General features: G+C 34.1%; 1 protein-coding gene across 2 annotated transcripts in view; it reads left to right on the plus strand.

Annotated features, from left to right (window-relative positions):
• The window catches only part of USP34 (ubiquitin specific peptidase 34), a 317435-nt gene that overhangs the window by 205554 nt on the left and 92211 nt on the right, over positions 1 to 19670 (plus strand). For both annotated transcript variants that reach the window (XM_036750464.1, XM_036750465.1), the window contains 8 exons: positions 5019 to 5219; positions 7473 to 7555; positions 8239 to 8279; positions 8389 to 8513; positions 9312 to 9464; positions 12156 to 12260; positions 15032 to 15087; positions 15182 to 15302. In XM_036750464.1, the coding sequence (XP_036606359.1) occupies positions 5019 to 5219; positions 7473 to 7555; positions 8239 to 8279; positions 8389 to 8513; positions 9312 to 9464; positions 12156 to 12260; positions 15032 to 15087; positions 15182 to 15302 (885 nt within the window). The remainder of the gene's footprint in view (positions 1 to 5018; positions 5220 to 7472; positions 7556 to 8238; positions 8280 to 8388; positions 8514 to 9311; positions 9465 to 12155; positions 12261 to 15031; positions 15088 to 15181; positions 15303 to 19670) is intronic.

The following is a 19670-nucleotide window of genomic DNA, read 5'->3' on the forward strand; positions in this document are numbered from 1 at the left end:
ATAACTACCAGAAATTAAGTTCTCATAATTTTATAGATGATGAAACTTAAGATCGCTAAAATAAAATGATTGAATTTGTGCAGTCAGATTTGTAGTAAGGTGAAACATTAATGTGATTCAGTTGACACGTCGATTTTGTCAGTGTCAGTAGGAACCTGGAAATATCAGTTGGGTTGGGTGAGATGGGTGTAGATCACATCCTGAATACTGGCAATACTTAGCTTTTAGGCTTGGCAGATATATGATGTTCATACATTGCCTAAAGATTTGTGAAGCCTGGTCATTTCATTTAAGCCCCACAAAAGCCACAAGCATGATTAAATCATTTCTAGATGAAACTCAAGTACAGAGAGATTAAGTAATCAGCTTTTGGGCACACTTTGAGGCATAGAATCTGAACTCAGTTCTTTCTGATTTCAGGACCAGTATACTTTCAGCACCCTGCTATACAAATTGCTGTTAGAGATCCATAAAGGGTTTTTGAGCAGAAAAATAAAATGAGAAGAATTATGCATTCAGAAAATTAGTTTCACAGCAGTGTGCACAATTGTTTAAAAGGAGTTGGAATTAGGAGTCAGGGACAACAGCTAGAAAAATCACCTCAAGAGCATGTGCGCAGAAGGTTTTATGATTAAGTACATATCATGGAGAGGGAAGAGTCCAATATTATAATCAGACATTTTTGTTTAGTGTCTTACAGTTGTTTTTCAAGTTGGAAACTTTTTTTAAACTGACATGTATTTATTTTGTCTCCTACTTTCTCCCTTGGTTGGGTGGTAAGAAGGATCCCCTTGTAACAAATGTGCATAAACCAGCAAACTCCACGTTTGCTTTGTATAAAAAAGTTTGTCACCTTTCAGGAGCAAGTGCTGTGGAGAACTATGCTTCATGATTAGTCATCTAGGATCCCAGTTAGTTGTTTGCATCAATCAGTGTTTTTAAGTCTTGTAGAGTTTTTTATTTTAAAGTGGTGTTATATAAATTGTTTCCTTAGAAATTCTTGATAATTCCAACACCCAGGAGCTAGGATCTTTGTTTTTAATCAAGCACCAGATTTACTTCTGTATATTTTGTTCTAATCTGTTCTACTGATCAATTTCTCTACTTTTTCAACAATACCAAATAATTTTAATGATTACTATATTATAGATTAGTTTGATATGTGGTACTACTACACTTCCTGCCTTCCTACCCTTTTCCATTATTTTTCTTAGATTCTTTTGTTGCTCTAGCTATATTATGTTAAATTTTCCCCAACTCTGTAAAGAAATTATTTGGTAGTTTTGCTTGGTAGGGCATTCAGTAAGAATATTAATTTAGGTAATTTTTTAAAATTATATGTAAAGGATAGGAACTAACATGAAAAAGATAAAAAAAACATGAAAAAATATGAGAATAATTGATTTTCTTGGAAGCAGTAGAGTGGGTCTAATTCTGGACAAGAAGAGGGATTTCTACTGGTCTCCCTTGATAGCAGGAAAGGAAGAATGGATGTTAAGAGAATGTTATAGTTGGGATTAAGTTTTGAAAGTGGTAAGATTTAGAGCAGCTACCATAGTGAGATGGAAAGTCGCCCAAGGGTGAATAATGGAATTACTAAGAATCACAGACATCTCAATTGAGTTACGAATTTGTAGTGGAATTAATAAGCATAATTCTGCTTTGTCTGATAGTATACTCCCTAGCAGTAGCATAATTGGGGAAAAAGGAAAGAGTGATGTTGGTTTTTCAGTAGTTGTGGATTAATAAAGTTGTACAGTAAATGTTTATACAAGGGAGGCTTCTAAGGCCCTAGATTATTGAAATGACTGACACTTTGATAAAGAGTGAACTGAAACTAAGGAGGAGGCTAATGAATGAGAATAAGAAGGAACTGAAGGTATAGAAGTTTTCATTTAAGGGCAATGTGCACATTGCAAAGAAACAAAGGAAGTATGAGAAAAGTATAAGGATAAGGTTTTTTTTCATTGTTTGAAGAGTTACCCAGATTTAAGAATTTTTAAGGTCATTTCGTGGAAGGTATTTAAGAAACATTTCCTTCATTGCACCGCCATAGCACCATTCATATATTATTTGGAATATTGTTTTTAGTATTAAGGTTTTTCTCAGATGCTCAAGTGGGTAATTAAATTTGTCTTTCCACCCCTCCACCCCTGCCTCCATGTCTCAGAAAATGATAATGGAGAAATGCCACCACAGGATAATAATATTCTGAAGTAGTTTTCCCACTTTATTTCCTTTCGTTGTGTGTGACCAAAATCTCTTCGCTAATAGTCAATGCACATTAAATATCTATTGTGCCAGACAGTGTGCCTAAGGGCTGTGGATACAAACATGAAAAATAAATAAAGTCAGTCTTTGCCCTCAAGGAGTTTATAGTCTAATATGGGAAGAAAATTTTAAAAAGAAGCTGAAAGGCTGGGCTCTAGAGAGTATTTGGGATTCCTGTAGTCAAAATAAAAGTGGAGCAGATGATGGAAAATGAAGGGTTAAGCTGGAAAGTTCTGAGCCCTCTATAAAGGAAGGCTTTGAGAGGATTTTATTTCTGTGCTCTCCTTCTCAACAGTCAAAGGGTACTAGATAAATCTCCATGATGATGAGTTTTCTGGTGCTGAGCTTATTGGGAGCAGGGTGAGGGGAGCCATGATGTTCTTGAGTTGAAAACCAAGCAGAGCAGCTAAGGGAAAATGAAGAGTTGGAATTTCCCGAGCCCTCTATAAAGGAAAGCTTGGTAAACAATAAATAACATTCTACTGATTTCATTTGTGATGACATGCAACCTCATAAATTTCAGCACTGATTTGATTATATTTTAGATCAAATTATAATCATAATCTTTATATGCATACATACAGAAGAACAATTTACCTCTCAGTATCATGAAAAGCTTGTAATGCTATTGTTTTTCTTGCTCTGTTTCATCAGCATTATGGAGTTTTATTGGTTTTTAATAAAACATGTTTGGAGACATTCCATATTTCTTGTTAGCTTCAGCTTTTGTTGTTGTTGTTGTTTTGTTTTCTATGGGAAGCAGATCCAAGTGTCTGAACACCATCATAAGATTTCACTTCGAGTCTGTGTATATTCTTTTTTTGATGTTAACATTCTCACCTTTTTGCCATATTACTTATAACTCCGATCTGAAGCTACTGCATCCAGTAATAGAAGTTCAGGCATAATTCTTGCAAGTAGTAGGATAAGACCAGAACGAATCATGAGAGAAGAATGAAAAATACGAAATAACCAAAATAATTTTCAGAAATTTGATGTGTTCTTAATTGTTAGATAAACAAAGTTCACAGTAGTTTACTTTTCATGGCTAGATGCAGTGATTTTTCTTGATTAAAAGCATTTATTGTACTATGCATTTGTGAGATGGAAGGTTTCAGTGTAATTATCTTGTAGATATATTCTGCATTCCTTTGAAGCACTTTTAATCAAAAGTGTCTTATTGTCCTCGATCTTTCACAATTATTTTTTGATGTAAGGAAAGCTGTTATAATCAGCAATTGGCTGTTGTTAAACTTGAGGTTTCATAGATTATATGCCTCCAATATTGTCATTATGTCTACTACTGTTTCATTTGCATTTTTATGAGAATTTCATATTGTAAATTGAATCTTATCAGTCAACTACTATTTATTAAGCACACCCTGTGTTCCAGGCACTGTGTCAAACACTGGGGATTAAATAAAATGCAAAGACACAGTACCTGCTTTTGAAAAGGTCACATTCTAGTGAGGGAGATAATATGCAAATACCTACAAGATATATACAGTATAAATGGAAGGAACACTCAGAGGAGAAGAAGACTTTACAAGGTGGTGGAACTGAGAGGTCTATGAGAAAATGTGGAATTTGAGCTGAGAAAAGAGGCAAAGGAGAAGAGGGAGAACATTGTAGGCTTGGGGAATAAAACATTTAGGTAGTTGGAGGGTCAAGTTCAGGGAACTTTACATAGGCCACTGTGACTAGATTTCTAGTGTTTATGGGAGAGACTAAAATATAAGAAAGGACTAAGTTATAAAGAATGTTAAATGTCAAACAACAGAGCTTATCTTTGATCCTGGAGGTAATAGGGACCACCTGGATGGAGGTCAGTGAGGAGAGGGTGACATTGTCAGACTTAGGTTTTAGAAAAATCACCTGGGTGACTTGAGTAAGAAAACAGATTGGATCGGAAGGAGACTGAGGCTAGGACACTAAGCAGAAGGCTATTATATTAATTTCAGTGTAAGGTGATATGGACATGTATCAGGGTAGCTTTATCAGTAGAGAAGCAGCAGATGTGCATATGTGGGAATTCATGAGCCTGGGTAACTGGGAGAATAGTGGGGCCTAGACAGTAATAGGAAATTTGGGGAGAGGGGATAGTTTGGGGGCAAAGTGAATGAGTTCTGTTTTGTACATACTGAATTTGAAATGCATTTGGACATCCAGCCAGTACCAGAAATTGGTAGTCAGAGACTTCAGCTCAGCAAGGAGATTAGAGGTAGATACATAGATGTGGGAATCATATTCATTAAAAAAAATGCAGCCTGTGGGGACCGATGAGATCACCAAATGAGATACATGAAGGCAGATGAGAAGATGGCCCATCACAGCATGGGTATGACATCAGTGAAGAGCCAGCAAAAGAGACTAAGAGCAATAAACAGAAGAATCAGGTGAGAATATAGTTTAAAAAAAATAAGCCTAGTCAAAAAGTAGTATCTAGATGGAGGTGATCAGCTTTATCTAATGCTGCAGAGAGGTGAAGAAGGTTGAGGATTGAGAAGAGGTCACCACATTTGGCAATTAAGTGATTGTTGATGACTTCTCAGAGGACAATTTTAGTAGAATTATGGGATCTAAAGTGAGGTTATCTGTTTATCCTACTTTTTTCATTGCAAATAAAACCCCAGTTTATGAAATAAATATCACTAGCTTTTAATTTTTCTTTATATTCTTTATATTTCCATTCAGATCATAGCATTATTAAATGAAAATAGAAAATAACATTTAATTTTTATCCACAGTGGCAGCTAGATTGTCTTGCTTGCTTGCTGAAGTTAATATGCCAGTTTGCAGTAGATCCATCAGATTTGGATTTAGCTTACCATGATGTCTTTGCCTGGTCTGGTGTAGCAGAAAGTCACAGGAAAAGAACTTGGCCTGGTAAATCAAGGAAGGTGACTGGAGATCATACCAAGGGTCTTCATATTCCCCGATTAACAGAGGTAAGATGTATAGCTTACCCTAAAATTCCAACTTGTACTTATATTTCCTTAAAAATTTACATATAACTCTTACAGAGTTTGATTTTTAAAATATTTTAAAATTCCTTTTAGAAACAGTCTCAGAAAATTCTGTTTTTTTGGACACCAGACAATCTTGTCTTCTTATCCATGGCAGTTATTAAGCCTGAAATAAATTTCTAATTTGTATTCTAAAATGAGTGAATGTATTTTATTTTTTTAAAAAGTATTAAAGTTTGATTTTAAAGCTCTCTATGTTAGGGCTTTGTTGGTCCCCAGGCAAATAAGTTTTAGAAAATGTGTTCTATGGGGCCGCTAGGTGGCGCAGTGAGTAGAGCACTGGCCCTGGAGTCAGTAGGACCTGAGTTCAAATTTTTCCTCAGACACTTGACACATGCAGTAGCTATGTGACCTTGGGCAAGTCACTTAACCCCAATTGCCCTGCCCAAAAAAACCAAAACAAAACAAAAAAAAGAAACTGTGTTCTAATTTGTACATGCCATCTTGGGTCATGATTAGAAAATGAGTAAATCATAGCTATTATTTTAGGTAGTATTATAGAGTCTATAGTTTTTCTTCATTTTATTGACGTGCATGTGAGTGTTTAATATTGTTTTCATTTATTGCTTCACTGAATATATTATTCACAATATTGCTACGTTTAAACAGTTCTCATGGACGATTTGTTCAGAATCCCATACTCTAAGCAATGGAAACCAACAATTTAGAGTTTTATACTTTGTTAATTTAGTGATATATGATCTCACTGATATAAATACTTCATCCTGTCGGCAAGATCACAATCCATCCTTACCTTCTCATCGTATGTAATTTGCTGTCTGGGCCCTCTCATAAATCCTCCACAAGACAAACTCAGTTTGCTGAGGTATTATATGGCTATAGTGGATCATACAGACTGCCATGAATTATCCCTCACACTTTCCCTGTTGTTACTCTTCCTTCCCTATGTAAAGTATATGCTAATACATTGTTTTGCTTCTACTTTTAATATAATCAGTTACAATTTCCAACTGTTATTTTTAACAAATGGATTGGGCTCATTTTAAAGATCTTTTCGGTGATATTTTACACCTGACAATGGAATAAGTTTACTAAAATTGTTATAGTGAAGTCAGATGTTCAAAGAATTAAAAATCCTTTTACTTTTTACCAAAAGTCTATAATTTAAAAAAAAGCATTTTTTTTAGATTTGGAAAAAAAGTGCCTTGAATTTTCTGGGATATTTTTTAGTGAAAGATATTGATTTTTTAATTCTGTTTTTCCTCTTCAATAACCATTCAAACTTTTTCATTATGGAAGTACTTAAATTTTTTGTGTTATTCGTCTCATGATGATTAATTTGTCCACTACTTAAAAATGAAACAGAAACTTAATTATTTGAAATTGAGATGATGATTTCCTTACTTTTTTTTCCCCCACAAAACATCTGAGAGGCATATGAAAGGAAAACCTTATGTAATGGAAAGTGCCCAAAACCATGAGTGGATTTTTGTTCTTGCCCTATTCCTTCCTGCTAGGTCTGCTGTCTTGGGATAAAGCCTTTTCTATGACGGTATATTGCTCCTTCTCTGTAAAATAGGAGATTTGTATTTTCAAAAATTTTATCCTTCCCTAACTTTTTTATGAGGTTAATATTTTTTGTATTTAAATAACCTTGAGACTTTCTCCTGAGTAAGTATACTTTTCATGAAAGACAGAAAAATTAGAGATCCATATTAAATATGCAGGTGACCGTATCTTAACGTAATATAGGAAAACCCAGATGTTGCTATTATTATGTTTAATTATTTGTTATTTCTTCGTAACAGGTAATATGTGATTACAAAACAATATCATGGTTTCATAAATCTAGAGCTGAAAGCAACTTGAAGAGTTGTCTAGTTGACCCCTTCATTAAATAGGAGAGATAACTTAGAATCAACAAGGTTAAATGATATAAAGATAGGATTTGAAGCACGGGTCTTCTAATTCCAAAGCCAATGATTGCCTTTCTACCATGAAAGTTATTTTATTTCTCTCTTTTACAGTATTTGATTAACTTATGATACTTTAAAATAACTATTTATGGAAATCCACTGTATCAATGAAGTTATAAATCTGAACATGTTAGTTATTATTAATCAGTTTTTAATTATGTAGTAAAAATACTGCTTTAATGTTTACCTCTGTCAATAACTACTAATGTGTTTTTTTTCCCTCATTTTCCTTAAATAGGTATTTCTTGTTCTTGTCCAAGGAACCTGTTTGATTCATCGGCTTATGTCTGTTGCTTATACTTATGATAACTTGGCACCTAGGTATGAAATTTTGTTTATTTATGTGGGTGGGAAAAGTGTGATTTAATTTTTTAAAAATTGAGATCCCACTAATTTGGAGTTGCTGATTATTGTAATGCATCATATGTGAGGTTGGGATTTAATCCATAAGAAATATTTATAGCCGCATTGATTTTATGTAAGCTAATGTTCAAGCATCTTTATAATCACTTTTTCTGAGAGTGTTTTGTATACTTGTAGATTATTTTTATTTAGTGATTGTACATTGCTTAGTTGGGACTTATTTCATTAATATTGAGCATATTTCATTTGTTTCAACAGAACTGATGTACTATGCTATATGTAAATCATGATCCCAACAAGTTTCATCTGTTTGTTTTATAAGTCAAATTATATTTTATCTGTTCTACAGTCTTGTTTTGTAAAATTATATTATCTTTTGTAACAAAAACAATCCCACCTAATTTTTCTAAACACCAATGGATGCTTTATTTAAGGTAATTATTCAACAAAATTCCAGTATAAGAAAAGAATTTGAACTGTTCTTTGGACTTTTTCGTAATGAGATTTAACTTTTATCTTTGTGTTATTGTGCCTAGTATGTTCATTGCAGCATTTTAATTTATATGTCTATGTAACATGTATAATATGCAAAAAGACATACACATATCTGTAACATCTGTACATATTTTTCCTCCGTGCAGAGTCTTGAAAGCTCAGTCTGATCACAGGTCAAGACATGAAGGTAAGTGTACTACAGAGTTAATTTGAAATAACAGATCACAATTTAAGAGTAAAACAGTATTCTTGGTATCATTTGTTTAATGACATGGTCATCACTTTCTTTCTTTTAGTTACACATTATTCAATGTGGCTCTTAGTCAGTTGGGCTCATTGCTGTTCTTTAGTGAAATCTAGCCTTGCTGACAGTGAGCATTTACAAGATTGGCTAAGGAAACTGACTCTTCTTATTCCTGAGGTAAGACAAATGAAAGAAAATGGTGGTTTTGCTGCAGATTATTTTTCACTTTATCTTGTTCTTCAAATTGTATAGGGGAGTAATATAAACATGTAAACAAATTATTACTTTTATTTGATATTAACCTACTTTTACTTTCAGTATATCACAGTATTTGTAATTAAATACTTCATTTTAATTTTTTAGTTTCTTTTCCTTTGATACTTCAGTACTTAGTCTTTTCAGTTACTATTGCTAATATAATGCTTAAAAAGATGTAGTTATACATGCTTCTTTTATGTTTTTCTTTATCAGTACAGAAACTATTACTTGTCCCTTTACCATTTGCCCTCTCCTATTCCCAACACATAGAATGGTACATGCTTAGTTATTGAATGAATGTATCATTTAAAGTATACCAGTTTCTAACTCTGTGAGTTTTAGGCAAATGACTGTTAAGTTCTCTAAGACTCCTTTAGATCTGTCAGGTTCCTACAGCTCTAAAATATTGTGATTCTGTTTTCTAGCTTTTTATCTTTTAGGTGAACCAGAGATTTTATCTGCTCCAACCTATTTCCCTCCACTTAACACTGCTAGTAATCGAGAATTTCAGGAATTTTCTTTTTGCATATTCAGTTTAATATTTCTATTAAGTACATGCAGTTTCTTGATAGCTCCTATATCATCCATACCTATTTATATGAATATAATATTTTGGCATTTTTTACTAAGAAATTAATAAATATTTGGTTAAAATATGGTGAAGAAAAAAAGTTATGATATTAACTCACTTCCTTTCAAACTTATATTTTGTTTTAGACTGCTGTTCGGCATGAATCTTGCAATGGTTTATACAAGTTATCTTTATCTGGACTGGATGGTGGGGATTCAATTAATAGGTCTTTTCTTTTACTTGCTGCCTCAACATTATTGAAATTTCTTCCTGATGCTCAGGCTTTAAAGCCCATTAAGGTAAAGGGTATCTGTGTGCTCGAGCATGTCTGTGTGGGTGTGTTTGTGTGTAGAATATTGTCATTTCAGGTTCAAAATGCCTTTTCTCCAAAGTTTCTTAAGGTACTTTACATCTCTGTCTTTATAATGAATTTATGTGATTTATGATAGCATTTACTTTTCATAGAGTGGAAATGTGATTATCCACAGTGGAAGGTAGCCAAAATGATGCTACCACATTCTGTTTAAAAACAAGGAAGAAAGCCCACATCACTTGAAAATTCGTCATTGTTTCTTTCTTCTGGATTTATCTTTCTAATGGCAATTGAATGTATTTTTAGTGATTACAGAACAAGTCACTAACAAGAACATTTTCATGTTATATATGTTTTTTGTGTAGACCTACTAAATCACCATAATTTACATATCAAGGATATTAATCTAAAACATTTTTATATTTCACTGTTCACTTTCAAATTGTCATTTGTCCTGTATAATAGATGTGAATAGGTATCATGGGCAAACTAATTTGTAGTTTTAGAGGAACAAAATGAAAAGTAAGCAACTGAAAATCTGCAAACTGAAAAAAGTAGTAGATACAAATGGTGGTCTTCATATTTAACATTATGAATAATCTGTTACAACTAAGCAATTAAGCAATTAATTAAAATAATTCATTAATCATCTAAGGCTGAGATTTATTTGATGAACTAAGAAATCGCAATTTAATTCATTTTATAAAATGAAAGACAATGTCCAAGTCAGTATTCTGTAGTCAATCACTAAGCATTTCCCAGCCTCTCTTAATTCTAGGGCCTTTCCTCTGTTAACTATTTTCTATTTATTCTATATGTAGCTAATTTGTACATATTTGTTTACTTGTTGTCTTCCCTACTATCATGAGCAACTTGAGGATAAGGATTGCCTTTTTCCATTCTTTGTATTTTACTTAGGCACTTAAGTGCTTATTGACTGACCGACTATTACGCCCTTGCAATGTACCAGGCTAAGTGCTAAGGATAAAATGTAAGGCAGAAATGGTCTCTTTGCCCTCAAGGAGCTCACATTCTAATGACAGGGGACCAAGACATTAAATACATACAAGATGCACATATTGTAAAAGGAAGGTAATATCAAAGAGAAGCACTAGCATTGTGGAGGAGGATCTGGAAAAATGTCCCTTGCATTTGGTAAGATTTCAGCTGAGTTTTGAAGGAATTCAGAGAAGCCACGAGGTAGAAGTGAGGAGTGGAGTATTCCAGGCATGGTAGAATGATAATGAAAAGGCATAGAGGAGGGAAAGAGTTTTGTATTTCAGGATCAGGAAGAAGACCATCATGTTCCAGTCACATCAGTGAGTGAGTATAAAAAGACAGGAAAGGTAAAAAAGGGATAGGGCTGTTAAAGGCTTTACATTCCAAACAATGTATTTTATATTTCATCCTTGAGATAATAAGTAGCCACTGGAACTAATTGAACTCACATGGTCAGTCCTATGCCTTGGGTTAGTGGTTGTGATCTGGATGAAGACTGAGCAAAGGAGACTAATAATAACTAGTGAGACAGGTAGGAGGTAACAACCATGTAAGCATAATCCAGGAATCTCAGATCTTTTCTCTAAGCTTCTATCATACTTTGCATTTAATTGTATATCCTATATCTTAAGACTTTCTCTTTTTTTTTTTTCATGATTATATTTTCTTCCTAAACTGGTTTTATAACCTTCCTACTGGTAAGAAATTCTCTTTCCCTGTGAACTGCCAATTTGACCTCATCTCTTGGGTTAAAACAAAGACCTGGGTTCAGAAATTTACAGGAAATTAGTTCAAAAGAAGGTGGTACAATTAAGAGCCTTGTTATGTGATTCATCGAGCAGACAGAAGCAAAGCACATGCACAAGTATGAGCATGCATATACACAAACACACTGTATGGCAATGTAGACAGAGCTTTGTTCCCATGGAAAAAAGCTGGTGGACTAAAATGAAACGAAACTCACTCAGCGTGAGAGGAAGAGAACACCCTCGAAGTTGAGCTTAAAGTACAAAAGTTATAAGCCTGGAAATGGGCTTTGACGGAGAATGGCTTTTTGGTGCCAGGTGTGGGAGAGAACATTTCTCATTAGACCCAGATGTGGTGGGTCACTTACTAAAACCAGAGTTGTGTGAAACTCATGCACTGGGAGTTTCTCTTTAGAGACCAAAGGAATTGTTAGAAGGTTTGAGTTGGCTATCTGAGGCAGCCAAAGAGGAGTAACTCACATGTTGCTACAGTCAGCCTGTAGTTTTATCCAGTTAGAAGCTTTGAGTATTAAATGCTTGACATAGGGTTAACGTAGGTCAGAACAGTAGGAAATTACGAACTTACTGTCATTGTTTATATATTTTATGGCCTTTAAGAAAACTCAGTCTACGTGACTCCATATTGCAGTCCTATCGTAAGTGTAATATCAAACAATATAAAATTATAATTATCCCAGGTGGGTACATGTTAGGCATTCAGTAAATAAATAGTTTCATTTATTTCAGTGGTTAATAGAAATCATGGAATAAGTAATATTTTTGTTAATTTTAATTTTTCTCCAGATCTTAAGGAAATTAAAAGTTTTTCCTCTGATTTTAAAGTCTTAAAACAATTGCTTCTTGAGTGTATTGTTTCTGACTTTTTGGCATCTTTTTGGAGGCAAAGATTTAAAAAGTATTTCGTTTTGCAGATAGAGGATTACGAAGAAGAACCAGTGTTGATACCTGGATGTAAAGAATATTTTTGGTTGTTATGCAAATTAATTGACAACATACATGTGAAAGATGCTAGTCAGGTAGGTAAAACTGATTTAACCTTTATTTATTCCTGTAAGTGATCTTTTCCCCTCTATGTCTTTATATGGTTTCCTCATTTTAATTTTGTGAATACAGCACAAGCCATCATTGAGTCTTTATTATTCCAAGATCTTTTTGTAAACTTCAGAGTGTTTGGTTGTGTTGGCGTGTTCTTACTGATTATAGCAGTTTCTGATTTCATCAGAAATCTACTCATGCTTTTTAGCTATATTTAAAGAGACTTTTCTTGGTACACCTAATCAAGGATATCAGTAAGGTTTGTAACAAGTTGTTTATTTGGTGCTTAAATTTTAGATTTCTTTTGAAATACTTCTGTAACCTGGAACCTGTGGTTTCTTTTTCCTTAAAATAAGAAATTAATTATATTGTTTAATCAAAAAAGGTTATAATGTCAGAAGTAATTCTAAGTATTTTATGCATTAAAAATATTTTTCTGAGGAGTCTATATTCCTTAAGAGACTTACCAGAGTGCTATGACAAAAAAAAATTAAATATTCATGCTTTAGGAGAAAGTTAAGTCAGCAATCATTTCTTAAATGCTTTGTATATTCCATGTACTGTGCTAAGTGCAAAGAAAGGCAGAAAAACAGTCCCTGCTTTCATACTGTATGGAAAAGACCACATGCAAACAACTACTGACATACAAGATATATAAAGGAAAAATTGAGGGACAATGAATAATTGATAATTAAAGAAGATACTGGCATTGAGGGGTGCCAGGAAGGCCTTCTTGTAGAAGGTGAGATTTTAACTAGGACTTTAACAAAGCTTGGGATGATGGAGATCCTTATAGAGAGACCAGAGGGAGGTCCAGACAAGGAGGACAAGGAATATGTAGTGAGCTGATGGAGTATGTTTTTTGAGGAACAGCAAGGGATCCTGTTTCTTGGATCACCCAGTATGTGGAAGAGAATAAGTATAAAAAGACTGGAAAGTTAGGAAGATGATGATGGGTTCTAAATGTCAAATAATTTTATACTTGATCCAGAATATCATGGGAGAAAGAGAAAGGGAGAGGGAGAGAATGAGTTTTAGACAAACAGCTGGTTTTGGGATAGATATTGCACTAGACCTGGAGTCAGGAAGTTCAAATCCAGCCTCAGTCACTTAGCTAGTTTTGTGACCCTGAGCAAGTCACTTGAGCTCTGTCTGCCTCAGTTTTCTCATCTGTAAAAGGCAGATGATAATAGTATCTACCTCAAAGGGTTGTTGTGAGAATCATATGAGATAATATCGGTAAAGCACGGAGCACAGGGCCTGGCACATAGTAGTTGCTATATCAATGCTCCATCACTATCATGATTATTATTATTCCTGTTGAGTTTAGAACTGTGTTTGCTACATTTAGTTTGAGATGTTCAGCAGGCTTCTAGAGATAGTAGCCTGGAAGTTCGAAGAGAAGCTAGAGATAAGTAGATTTGAAAATCATCAGTGTGGAGATGACAGGTGATTCTGTGGGAGGCAGAGACATTGCCAACAGAAGTAGTATAACAGTAGAAGAGAACCTTGCCACAGGGAAACTTGTGGTTAATTGTTTTCACCCAGAATGAAGTTCCAGGAGAAGTGACTCAGGAAGGATTGGTCAGTCATACAGAAGGAGAATCATGAGAGAATAGTGTCGCAAAAATCTAGAGAGAAGAATATACTAGGAAAAGAGAGTGATTGACAAATAACCTGTCAAAGGCTACAGAGACGGCTAGAAGAATGGATATTAAAGTTAGTACCTTCAGATATCCATTTGAATTTTTTCTACCTCAATTCTTTTCTTTTTCTGTTGAAAGATATAGCCTTCATTTAAAAATTCTTAGTTTCAGAAGTTAGTGGTGTACATGGAATGTTAATAGCATAATAATAACTAGCTTCCATTTGGGAAGAAAATATTGAGATTGGTTATAAATTTTATCTCATAGCTATCAGTCATTTTACTTCTGAGTAAAAAATATTAACATTTAATAAAGAAAAGCATCTGTAATTTCACCTTTATCGTGTCATGAATTTTTATTGTCATAAAATTGATAGCAAGAGACAGGATGTTGTCAGGGAGAGGATCAACCTTGGAGGTAGGAAGATTTGGGTTGACTTGTGCCTCTGACACATCATAGCATGTACACGATGGTAAGGTCACTTAACTGTTAATTCTTTAGGCAGCTCTCTGTAACTAATTTCAAGATGTATTGCACTTCTGCTTCAGTGGGAATTTCCACATCAATGAAATCAATGATCCAAACAGGCAAAAGAAGAAGTGTTTGTTTCTGTGTGTGCCTCTGTGTATATATCGAATATCCTTATGCCATCTGCCACCTGAAAACATATTTCCTTCTTTCATTGAATTTCAACAAATGAAGGCATTTACATTTTATACTGAAGTGGTATGTTAGCCAAATATTGTCAGAATTAGTAGGCCATAAATTTAAACTTTTTTTAGAGATCGTGTTCTCAGATATAATTAATTGACTTAAGTTATTTTAAATCTTTACCACACTGCCTATATTTTGGAACAGAATGGTAATATTCTCTTAATTGCATACATATTTATACCACAAAGTTGCCATTTTAAAAAAAATATTTATTCGTGTCAATATTGTATGCCAAATGATTTCTAAGTGAATTTTCTAAACGTAACCCTTTGTAAAATTAAGATTTCCTGTTTAACCAATTTGCCATTTCTTACTGTAGCCTATGAAACTGCTATGCATAAAATATGTAGTTTTATCTTTTATTCATACTTTTGCTTTTTCTTTAAACTAAGACAACATTACTGGACTTAGATGCTTTGGCAAGACATCTGGCTGACTGTATTCGAAGGTATGATTTGATGTAATGGCATAGCTCTTAATCATATTGTTGAAAGGTATGGTAAAAAGCATAATTGCCCAAGCTCTTTGTTTATGTATTGTAGCAGGGAAATCCTTGATCATCAGGATGGTAATATAGAAGATGATGGGCTTACAGGACTCTTACGACTTGCAACAAGTGTTATTAAACACAAACCACCCTTTAAATTTTCACGTGAAGGACAGGTAGGAATGAATAAAAATTTGTTTTATTTCTCTGTGTATAATTTAATTGATTCTACCCTCGTGGTTTATACTTTACTCCACTCTATGCATTTGAAATTCTCTTTGGAATGTTAACATCAGTAAACTAGTTTTTGTGGATAGAATTTACTTTAAAAAATTTGTATCTTAATACTGATCTACGGAAGATTTCAAGATGCTTTAGTCAGTTTCCATTCTTATCACATACATGAAAAAAGTTGAACTCAGAAGCCAACTCAGAGCCAACCTCAGAAGGCTCCAATTTCACAGGACTCTTTTTTTTTTTTAGATACCTTTTTAAAAAAATAATTTATTTTTCGTTTTACTTTACACCATTCAGTTCCTCCAAGTTTTTGAGTTTCAAATTTTCTCCCCCTTCCTCTCCTCCCCCCTCCCCAGCGAAGATGCCTTGAAATCCTATATAGGTTCTGCATATACCTTCACAGTAAACATGTTTTCACAATAGTCAAGTTATAAAGAAGAAGTATAACCAGTGGAATGAATCACGAGAACGAAGAAACCAAACAGAAAGAAAAAAAAAGAGAGCAAATATTTTGCTTCAATCTGCATTCAGACTCCTTAATTCTTTCTCTGGATGTGTATCACTTTTTCCATCATGAGTCTTTTGGAGTTGTCTTAGAACCTTGCATTGTTGAGAAGACCCAAGTTTATCAAAGTTAGTCATCAGAGATACTGTGTCTGTAATCATGTATAATGTTCTTCTGGTTCTGCTCCCATATAAGTCTTTCCAGGTTCTTATGAAGTCTGTCTGCTCCCTATTTCTTATAGCGCAATAGTATTCCATAACATTCATATACCACAACTTGTTTAGCCGTTCCCCAATTGATGGGCATCTCCTTCATTTCCAATTCTTTGCCACCACAAAAAGAGTTGCCATAAATACTTTTGAACATATGGGTCCTTTTCCCACTTGTATAATTTCTTTGGGATACAACCCTAGAAGTGGTATTGCTGGGTCAAAGGGTAGGCACATTTTTATAGCCCTTTGGACAAAGTTCCAAATTGTGCTCTAGAATGGTTGGATCAGTTCACAACTCCACCAACAATGCATTAGTGTTCCAATTTTCCCACATCCTCTCCGGTATTTATATTTTCCTCTTTTGTCATGTATGCCAATCTGACAGGTGAGATGTGGTACCTTGAGAGTTGTTTTGATTTGTATTTCTCTAATGAATAGTGATTTAGAACATTTTTTCCCATGACTATAGATTGCTTTAATTTCTTCCTCTGAGAACTGCCTATTCATACCTTTGACCATTTATCAGTTGGGGAATGACTTGTATTCTTATAAATTTGACTCAGTTCTCTGTATAATTTAGAAATGAGTCCTTTATCAGAGACACTGGTTGTAAAAATACTTTCTTAATTTTCTGCCTCTCTCCTAATCTTGGTTGCCTTGGCTTTGTTTGTACCAAAAACTTTTCGATTTAATGTAAGCAAAATGAGCCATTTTGCATTTTGTAATGCTCTCTATCTCTTGTTTGATCATAAATTCTTCTTTTCTCCATAAATCTGCCAAGTAAACTATTCCTTGCTCCCCCACATTGCTTATAGTATCAGCGTTTATATCCAAATTGTGTACTCATTGGGACTTCATTTTGGTATATGGTATGAGATATTGGTCTATGTCCTGTTTTTGCCCTCCTGTTTTCCAGTTTTCCCAGCAGTTTTTGTCAAATAGTGAGTTCTTATTCCAGAAGCTGGAATCTTATGCTTATCAAACAGTAGATTACTGTAGTCATTGACTACTGTGTCCTGTGTAAGTAACCTATTCCATTAATCCACCACTCTTATTTCTTAGCTAGTACCGAGTAGTTTTAATGACTGCTGCTTTATAATACAGTTTAAGATCTGGTATGTCTAGGCCCCCCTCCCTAGTGTTTCTTTTCATTAATTCCTTTTATATTCTGGGCCTTTTGTTCTTCCAGATGAATTTCGTCATTTTTTTTTCTAGCTCTATAAAATAATTATTTGGTAGTTTAATTGGTATGGCCTTAAGCAAGTTAATTAATTTAGGTAAAATTTTCATTTTTCTTATTACCTCGGCCCTACGATGAGCAACTGATGTTTTTCAGTTATTTAGATTTGACTTTATTTGTGTGAAAAGTGTTCTGTAATTGTGTTTATGTAGTTCCTGGGTTTGTTTTAGCAGGTAGACTCCCAAAAATTTTGTAATGTCTACAGAAGTTTAAAATGGAATTTCTTTTCCTATCTCTTGCTATCGGTCTTCATTAGTAGTATATAGAAATGCCAGGGATTTATGCGGGTAGGGCTCTATTTCCTAAAGCAGTATTTTGTATTATATATAGAATTCCATGCACCACAATACACATATTACATATACCTGTAAGAGAGTATATGTGTATTTTATTCATTATGGCATTATCTTAGAAATGTTTAATTTTCCAGATGTTTTACAATTATAAAAAGCATTATTGAGATATCTGAAACGTTAGTGGCTTTTACATTTTTTCAAAAGTTATATGGATCCAAATAGATTTAAGATTTAATGTAGCATCAGTAAGCAATTTCTAGAGCTTATTAAAAAGTTCCTCATTACTTTGCCACTAAACATGTTGGTGTTTATATAATTCTTTCAATAAAATTTCTGTCTGTGTCAGAGTGTGATTTTAGTGGTGTGGAATAACGCAAATATTAAGTCAAAACTTGTAGAAAGGTTAAAGAACTTAGAAAGTGTTAATTCCTGCCTTCTTATTATGAAGATGAGTAAACTGGAGCCCAGAAGGTTCCAGTGACTTGTCATGTAGGTTCCTTTAGTTAGTAGTAGAACTGGGACTTGAATCCACATTTTCTAAGTCCCAGACCTTCTATATTTTGTTTCTTTCATCAAATGTGATCACTTTAAAGGTCAAAAAGCAGATTTATGTTTAAGACGTGTTTTAGATTAAAGAGAAATGTTAAAGATGATTGGTCCTTAGGAAAAATCATTTAAGTCACTTTTTTTTTAATTAATTAATACATCCTATTCAACAAACAGTTTTTAAGCTCATGCTGTGTGCAGAGTCCTGTCTCTGGCACTTCAGCTTAGTGGGGCAGTACAAATAACACAAGAAAGGTGTGATAAGAAATGCCATGCAAGGGTTTTACAGAATAGGCAGAATTTTATCTAAGGTGGAATGAGAAATAATTTAAAGAGCTGGAGGGGTCCACAAAGTGCAAGAATCTCTTTTTGTTACCTCTTTTAAATGTGATTGTCTAGTTTGAATTAGTCAACAAGCATTTATTAAGTGCCTGCTATGTGCTATGCACACTGCTAGGTTTAAGGGATACAGAGAAAAGTATGAAAAAATTCCTGCCTTTGTGGAGCTTACAGTCTATTAGGGTAGGCAAAATGTGCAAAAAATAATTACATACAAATTATAAGTGCAAGGTACATTTTTTGAAGACCTCCTGTGAAGGGAAACTGACCGTGTCAGAGGCTACCTCTTCCCACTTTTGGTTAGTTTTAATGGTTGGGAAATTTTGCTTATTTCCTAAATTTCATTGTGTTCCACTTTTACCCTACCTGTTACTCCTCTGCTGTTTATGTGTAGTTTTAGTGAGGTAGTAACTCCTTTGTCAGCCTTTCAATACTTGATGATAATTATCATGTGACATGGGGAGCTGCTTGAGTTCTTAAATGCTGTTGTGGTGGAAGAATTCATAGTGTGTGCTGGGGATGGGTAATAGCCATGTTTGGCTAGAGCTGACCATTGAATATTTTTTAGCTTACTTGAATTTTATGTTTTATTAGCTCGTAGCTTTCCAGATGGTACCAACCCACCAAAACTATTAATAAGTAGAATAGTCAGCATTAAATTGTAAAATCTTTTCTTAAATGTATGAAAGTTTAGTTTTATTTTATGTATTAATGAGCTTTTAAAGCATTTTTAGGCTTAAGCAAACAGTGCTCAGAGTTGGCCCAGACTACAGAGATTCTGTATTGCACTCCATTCATTTTGTAAGTGAATAAATGAGTTCTAGGGTAGTCAATTGTGTTGCATAAAGTGACACAAGTAGTGAGTGGGCAGAGCCATGATTCAAATCCAGTTTTTCTAATTCAAACTTCAGCCCCCTTTTCGTCAATCACATATAGTCAGTCAATAAACTTTTTATTTATTACCGCTATGTTCTAGGCACTGTGCTGAGCATTAGTCTTAGTATAAAATCTCTGAAAGGCATTTTGAATATTTAGGTCAGTTTTTCAAGGTATCAATGACAGTGTTCAGTCAGGTGTGGCTTGGAATCTGGGTGTTTTAACTAACTGCTCTCTAGGTTAACAGTCTGACACAACAGAGCTAGCCAGTAGGATAATATTGTTCCCTAGGG

This window comes from Trichosurus vulpecula, chromosome 3, assembly GCF_011100635.1.
Source record: "Trichosurus vulpecula isolate mTriVul1 chromosome 3, mTriVul1.pri, whole genome shotgun sequence".
NCBI lineage: Eukaryota > Metazoa > Chordata > Mammalia > Diprotodontia > Phalangeridae > Trichosurus > Trichosurus vulpecula.